Consider the following 8556-nt stretch of genomic DNA (forward strand, 5'->3'; position numbering starts at 1 on the left):
ACTAATAAGGGTGGAAGTGTCAACCTTGATTTGAACGGCTCATCCAAATATCCCGCGCATTACATGGCTAGTCATCCAAGTCACTAATTTATATCCGCCTTGCAGGGTTGCCAATATGTTTGATCATTGGCTCAATGTTATATCACACAAGTTTAGCATGTTAATAAGGGTGAAAGCATCATCCTTGATTTGAACGACTCATACATGGCTGGTCTTCCAAAGCACTAAGAGGCTAATTGGTTCGCTGTTAAAGTTTGGCATTGCCAATATTTGGCAAGCCAACATTTGGCAAAACAAAAACATGGCTACCAATTGGTTCTTGCCTACCTCTCAAAAAGTTGCCAATTATTAGCAATTTTTTGTTTTGCCAATATGTTTGGTCATTAGCTCAATGTTATATCAGACATGATAAGAGTGAAAGCGTCAACCTTGATTTGATTGCTAACTTTGCAGAAATGATAGGGTTTTAATGGTAAAAAAAATCTGTACTACAGATACCTACTAGTATATACACTAACTCCGTTTGTGATCTATTTTCAGCTACAGGAACACTGACAATTATTTTCAATTCGGTGTGTATGCAGTAGGAAGATGTAGTGATGTTTTTACCACACATGGATGGGGGCATAGTCTTCAGATTTTTGCAGCCCCACCTAAGCATTAGGCACAGTTCGGGTCTAGCATGACTTTGCTCTTTGTCAGGATTGATGCCATGTGTGTATTCGTATTGGCTTTGTACATCTCAATTACGTTGAGATTGGGTGTATGCTAATTGTGCTTGTATTGTATTGATGTGTCTGTTAGAGATATATTTGGTATTTAAAGATTGTCCGGAATTACATAGGTATTGTTTCTATCTTATCTCTAGGAGGTCTTGCCCTCCAAATTTTATACTCAAAATAATACATCCAACGCATTACACCATCCATCGATTCCACCAATTCTTCTCTATTCCTTCTAACATGGTGTCAACCTAACCACGATCCAAACCATAGCCACCGGGGCTGCTTCGGCACCGCGGCGCCCCCGGGGTAGTCGATCACCATGATCGCCACCAGGGACCGCGCTGCCCGTATCTAGGGTTCGTCCGCTGGTCATGTTGTCCGGCTGCCCTAGAGTCTTTTTGCCTAATCCTTTGATCCGGATTTCTCTCTCTTGCCGTTCGTTTGATCGACGTTTTTTGTTTCCGGATCTAAGATCAGATTGAGGATTGAGTAACCCACATCGTTTGTCTACAGTGCGCCTCTACTCCGACCTGACGGCAGCTACACCGACATGTTCTCCGATTGCGTAGCCTGTCGCGGTGTGCGGCCTCCATCCAGACAGATCTGCGGCATCACCACATCCAAAGCCTCACGTTGGGCAGTGTATCATGTGCAGCCGCCGCCTGCCCCGTCTGCAAACCCGCTGATCCGAGCCGCTCTCGCATCCCGCGTGTGGGTTGCTCAGCCATGCATGTTTTGCTGCTCCCACGTCTTTCCATCCCGTGCGACTGTGCCTCCTTGCATGGACGACTTACGGTTCAGCTTTCCTCCACAGTCCGGTCCGTCTTCTTGATCTCGCCTGCCGGTGGTCTGATCAACCGTTTCTGCACAGCTTCGCAAGCTTTTGAGAAGATCGTCTCCAAGTACGCGTGTTGCTCCATCGATCGAGCAACGGGCTGCCATTATGTCGCTTCGTTGGGCCGCAGCATCACCGCCCCGTGGTACTCCCTATAGCTGCATCGACCCACGCGCTATCGCTGCGTCGCCCTTTGGATCGTAGTGCTGGGGCCCGCGGTCTATCGATGCCTCGAGGCCGTCCGCTCCAGAACGTTCCCGTGATTGCGCCGACCCTCGCTTGCCGTTGCATCACCCATCGAGCCGTAGCGAGCGTGGCACACGGTCCCTACCGTCTCCCTGAGGTCTTTCACACCGTCATCCCAACCAGCACGTTGCCCCTTCGGGCTGTACCGCCGCGTCATGTGGTCCACTTTGCCGTCCAGGCACGTTGACTTCTATATGGTATGCGCCACACCACCTTCCTAGGCGCGGGAACAACACCGTCCGCGCTGGTCTTTGTCATGCTGTCGGGTTCTTCCTCGCCTATATCGAGCACCGCCGCCGCCAAGCCTAGCCGCCGCCTCCTCGGCCGCCGCCACCGCTCTTCTTCCCGGTCCACGGCGACTACCTCGACACCGGCCACCCCGACTCGACATCCACCACGGCGTCCCTCGCACGGCTACCTCGACCACGGCTACACCACCGTATGCTCTCGACCACATTTACAACGGCACAAAGGGCTATCACCTCGCTTGAGCAACTTGCTCGGCTTCCTCTACAGTCCAAGCATCTGCGACGCGACGCGACACCATCGACGACGCTCCCGCTGCAACTGCGGGGGGATGTCAGCCCGTCGGCTGCTATACTCTCTAGTCTGACCGTCCGCGACGCTCCTGTTGTTCGCAGCTCTACCGCTACGACTGCGGGGGATGTTAGAGATATATTTGGTATTTAGAGATTGTCCGGGATTAGATAGGTATTGTTTCCATCTTATCCCTAGGAGGCGCGTTGCCCTCCAAATTTTGTACTTAATATATACTCGCCCTCGAGGCTCAGTAATACATTCAACGCATTACACCATCCATCGATTCCACCAATCATTCTCTATTCCTTCTAACAGTGATGTTATGAGCCAATGAAAAGCGTCCTTTATGAGGAAAAAGGAAGCCAAGGGCACTTACTTCAAGGGCACAGGTTAGTCATCCATGGCATATTTGAATGAGATTCATATATTCACACACAAACGTATGTATGAAGAAGTGCAATGCTATCGATATCACTGGTCTAAATATTTTTCATATTTACTATTCACAAGTGCATTATTGAAGCAGATATTGAATCAGTAGCCTCTTTTATTTTTGTGACTACAAAAAATAAATATGTCACTATCATTGCAGCAGCTAAATGAAATGTGTCAGTGTTAATGAAATACTACAGGAATGGCATACATACTCAGAAGACTAAACGCTGGCTGCAGCTTGAGCCTTGATGCATGTCATTGTCAAGTAACAGAAGTTTGCTGAGGCCGGCCTCCAAGTTGTAGCAGTGTGTAGCTGTAGCTGGATCTATCCAATTTTCAGTTTGGAGATCAATGAGAAGGGGGTAGCGAAACTTGCCTGGCATCCAAGAAACTAATAGAAGTTGTTGATTTCTCTGCGATCGATGTACATGCATGTGGCCGGCAAGTTGCTTGGTTTGACTACTAACCTGAATATGTTACTGCCAATAAGGTTCTCCCTGTCGGAAACCCAGTGGTCAGAATACATATGTTGATTCTTAATTGCGCAATTGTGAGGTGAGTCAAGCAACTGCCCTTCTTTCGACTGCAAGCACAATCTCAATTGTAGCTAGCAACCACCCAAATACCACCACAAACTGTGCACGATGGAGACGCCGTGCAGAGTCAACGAATAGGTAGAGGGCATCGATGCAGAATGTGGTGGCAGACTAATGTTACATTTGTTAGCACGTCCACGTCTAGCTCGAAAAATGGGGGACTAATTAAACATACAAGTGGCCTCTAAGATGCATTATGAGTGAATGCGTCCTTTCCTGCTGCGGTTTTGTGTATTATAATGTGAATTAAGTAATATACTGGGGTTCCCTCTCCCCGTCCTCTAATAATACACCAAGCGCTAGTTTTCGTCCTTGGATCGATGCAGATGCACATGCTGAGCCAGAGGAAAGCTTTGGCTTGACCCATCTCTCCAATACTCCAATCTAGCACACAAACACCTAGAAGAGCAGAGAAAAATAGTAGAGAGATCAATGGAGGTTGTGAGCGCTGCACATGGTGCGTTTGGTCCTCTGCTGGAGAAGCTCACCACCTTGCTCGTCGACGAGTATGCTAGGCTCAAAGGGGTCCGCCGCGAGATCCGTTCCCTCAGATCAGAGCTCAGCAGCATGCACGCTGCACTCAAAGAGTACACCAAGCTAGAAGACCCAAATGACCAAGTGAAGACATGGATATCGCTGGTCAGGGAGTTGGCCTATGACACCGAGGATGCCTTGGACAAATTCGTCCACCAGCTTGTCAATGGAAGTCGAAGGCACCACGGCGGTTTCAAGAAGCTCTTCCGGAAGACCATCTGTCATCTCAAGACGCTTGGGTCTCGCCGTGGAATCGCTGACCAGATTGACGACCTCAAGGACCGCATTAAGCATGTGAAAGATCTCAAGGATAGCTACACATTGGATGGTGCTCCTTCCAGCACAACTCGCCATGGAGTCGTGGATCCCCGACTGCACGCGATTTTTGCCGAAGAGGCACATCTTGTCGGTATGGAAGGTCCAAGAGACGATCTTGCTAACTGGATGATGGAAGAAGGAAACAACTCGTCCAGCCATTGCAAGGTGTTGTCTATTGTTGGGTTTGGTGGATTGGGAAAGACAACATTGGCAAATGAGGTCCGTCGGAAGATTCAAGGACGGTTCCATTGCCAAGCTTTTGTATCGATCTCGCAAAAGCCAGATATAAAGAAAATTATCAAGGATGTTATCTCTCAAATGCCATGCCTAGATGGATCCACACAAGATACCATGGATTGGGATGAAAAGAAGTCCATTGCAAAGCTAAGAGAAATGCTACAAGATAAAAGGTAATGTTGACCTTTATTATGTCCCTTAAAACATGTCTAGCCATTCCTTCAGTTCCTTTTTTTTAGGAAAATTCCTACTTTTTATTCTTTGAAACAAAACACAAAAACATTATGCATTGGAAATAACAGTTATATCGTATATGAGAAAGGGTACAATTACAATCGGAGGTTCCTTGAACCAATCAAACGTCAAAATAAAAAATCTAGCGAACCTAGCAGCAAGCCCATGAGCAGATTTATTTGCTTCCCCATTACAATGTTCGAAACTAGAAATAGTAAAATCACAAATAGAATGATAGCAATCACCGACCCCCCCCCCCCCCCCCCAAGAATGACCACCCTTCTTCAGTGTCAATAACCTACAGATTGCTCTCAGCCTCCAGGACATCATTACACCCTTCTTCAGTGTCGATTTTTCTACTCCCCTGATGATGAAATTTCCTTTATCACCCCTCAAAACCGCTCCTGCCATAACGGGAAGCAAGTCTTGATCCAAAGAAGCATCAACATTAGGTTTGAAAAAACCCATAGGGAGGCGGATCCCAACTTGATTGATTCACACTTAATATAGAATAAGCATACCATGAAAGCAGTTATAGCATTCCTTCCGTTACTGTTTCACTTGATTGCTACTCCCAATATGAAATAAGGTTATACCCAAAACATTTATAGCCATTGCTTTAGTCCCGAATCCACTTGGTTGCTTCTCTTTTATTTAAGTACTCAGACAACTGTCCATGTGCATCCTTGTTATGCAGAGGCAGGGGTAATCCTCTTTTCAAAGAAAAAAAGTACTCAGAGAACTCAAAATGTTCTCTCCAACGTTCAAAGAACAACTAAACCTGTATAACCTCTCAAGTATGAGTATATTGGACACCTTTCTATTCCTTGACATCTTAGTCTTGTGTGTGAGCTAGTTACCCAATTCAAAAACTTGTACAGGCAAACAAATCCCGATAACTTGAAAGATATGTGTTCAAGACCACCACAGACTAGTTCACCCCGTTTTGAGTAGTATACACGTGTGTGTATTTTTTTAGCTTAGGGTAGCTTGTAGGTCAACTCATTGGCGCATGCATGACGACTGCAGCAATATTATTACTATATGTGTTGTATTCACATATACTCAATAAACATTTGTGGAATATATTTACAAATGAAAAGACACCAAGGAAAGATTTTGGATGTGATAATCCATTGAATAGAAATGAGTTCCAATAGTTAAATCTTTAATAAACTGTAGGCGTGGCACATATGTACGACAGACTACATATAGAAGCTAAAGTGTACAACATGTACGCTTAACTAACTAGTAGTTGAACACCTAAGGGATATGCTAAACTGGAGTCTCATGTCATGTTCATTATTTTCACTCTGAACTTCATATAAACTCAAATAAGCATTGCAAAAGTAATTATACCTCATTTATGCTCGAGTGACTAGAGATAATTTCTAGTCATAGTTAAAATTTCAATGAAGTACGCATGCTACATACATGAGATAAATTTATAAGAAAATCATAAGAAATAAGCATGAAGAAATTCTTAATTACTTCATTTAAGTAGATGAAGCATATGCAACGTTGGATTCTCATTGCATGTTTGAGTTTTCAAGAGGTTTTATCATAGTTGGTTGATGCCATATACTAATTTTTCTAGGTATCTCGTCATCATTGATGATGTATGGTCTAGACAAGCATGGAATACTATCAAGTGTGCTTTTCCAGAGAATAATTGTTCTAGCAGAATTATAGCTACTACCCGCATCATTGATGTAGCAAAGTCATGTTGTCAGAATACTGATGACCGCATGTACAAAATGGAAGCCCTAAATGATCTTCACTCTAGGACATTGTTTTCGAAAAGAATATTTGGCTCTAGTAACTATTGTCCTGAAGTGTTGCACAAAGTTTCAGATGGAATTCTAAAAAAATGTGGAGGCCTACCACTAGCAATTATCAGTATATCAAGTTTGTTGGCGAATAGGCCAGCTATGAAGGATGAGTGGGAGAAGGTTAAAAGATCAATTGGCTGCGCACTAGAAAATAACCAGAGTCTAGAGGGAATGAGTAGTATACTATCTCTTAGCTATAATGATCTTCCACCTAATCTCAAGACATGTCTGTTGTATTTAAGTGTATTCCCTGAGGATTATGTTATTGACAGAGAGAGGTTAGTGAGGCGATGGATAGCAGAAGGATTTATCTCGGAACAACATGGGCAGAGCCAGCAAGAAGTTGCGGAGAACTACTTTTATGAGCTTGTCAACAAAAGCATGGTTCAACCAGTGGATATTGGATATGATGGCAAGGTTCGTGCCTGCCAAGTGCACGACATGATGCTTGAAATTATCATTTCAAAATCCATTGAAGATAATTTTGTCACTGTGGTACGCAGAGGTCAGATAAGTTTGAAAAGTCATCAAGGTTTTATTCGGCGACTATCAGTCCAACACATTGACCAGGAGTTGCTATCAGCATTGGCAAATGAAGATCTAAGCCATGTTCGATCTCTGACGGTAACATCATCAGTTTGCATGAAACACTTTCCTAGTCTTGTTGAATTTGAATCTCTACGTGTACTGGACTTTGAAGATTGTCAAGGTTTGCAGGAGTATGATATGAACAATATAGACAAATTATTCCAACTAAAGTACCTCAGCTTTAGGGGCACGTGCATAACAAAGCCACCATCAAGGATTGTAATGCTACGTAACCTACAGACCCTTGATCTTAGGATGACATCCATGCAACAAGATCTGCCAGATGGAATTGTTCTGCTCACTAAACTACAGTATCTACTCACTGAAACACAACATAAGATACCTATTGGGATCACCAATATGAGGAGCTTACGGGTAACCCCAAATTTTAATATTACCAAGAGTCCATTGGATGCAGTGGAGGAGCTTGGGAACCTAACCAGATTAAACGAGCTCTCTTTGCACTTGTCTGATGGATATAGGTACAAGACGCATGAGGAGGTGCTACTCTCCTCACTATGCAAGCTTAGCCGTTGCAAACTCCGGTCCTTATACATAAGTAGGGAATGGGGTTCACTCAACTTTATAGATTCTTGGTCCCCTCCATCCTCCCTTCAGATATTTCATATGTCTAGCAACATGCATTTAGCAAACATTCCAAAGTGGATTTCTCCGGGACTCACAAGCCTTGTTAATCTGGATATCAATGTGGCTGAACTGAGGGAGGAAGGTCTGCACACTCTTGGTTTGCTCCCATCGTTACTGGATCTAGCATTGTGTTTGCGTTCAGGAGGAAGCAAAAAGCTTACCGTAATTGGATTCCCATGCCTCAAGAGGTTTAACCTCTTTAGTTGGGATGGGGCATATGTGATGCTCACGAAAGGGTCCATGTGGAATCTTGAGGAGTTTTTGTTGTCTTTTGATGTGTCAGTGGCCAAAGCGTATGGCTTCTATTTAGGCATTGAGCATCTCCCATCTCTCAAACTAATACAAGTAGTTCTTCGCAACGAAGGTGCCACACATTCGGAATCGAAGGCTGCAGCCGCTGCCATCAGGGAGGAAGCAGGTGCCCATCCCAACCATCCCGAAGTCTGTATTTTGGAGGAACCGGATGAAGATGAAGATAACAATGAAAAGACTGATAATGATGAAGGAAAGAGCAGAGAGGAGGGGAATTAAAATGGTCACTCTCCCAGATGAAATGGTCCTCAAGGTCAAGAGGTACTAAAATGTTTTTTCCCTTCAAATCAAGTATATGATCCATTTTTTCCACAAGTGCTGCATGCTTCTCAAACTCACATGTTCTAATATTTTAGCTTTACCAGCCAATGATGATGTGCGCCTGGCTGGCTAGCTTGGAATGCCATACAGAAGGAGGCTGAAGCTACAGTTCCTTGCACTTACCCGTAATAACTTGAAAACAAAAGCTGAAAGAG

General features: G+C 44.4%; 1 protein-coding gene across 1 annotated transcript; it reads left to right on the forward strand.

The window, feature by feature from the left end:
• The first annotated feature begins 3717 nt into the window (after positions 1–3717).
• Positions 3718–8325, forward strand: LOC123126281 (disease resistance protein Pik-2-like). The gene is made up of 2 exons (XM_044546644.1): positions 3718–4639; positions 6298–8325. Exons 1-2 carry the CDS (start codon positions 3810–3812, stop codon positions 8297–8299), a joined length of 2832 nt encoding a protein of 943 aa, XP_044402579.1. The 5' UTR covers positions 3718–3809; the 3' UTR covers positions 8300–8325.
• Positions 8326–8556: the final 231 nt, after the last annotated feature.

The sequence above is a fragment of the Triticum aestivum genome, chromosome 5D, assembly GCF_018294505.1.
Source record: "Triticum aestivum cultivar Chinese Spring chromosome 5D, IWGSC CS RefSeq v2.1, whole genome shotgun sequence".
Lineage (NCBI taxonomy): Eukaryota > Viridiplantae > Streptophyta > Magnoliopsida > Poales > Poaceae > Triticum > Triticum aestivum.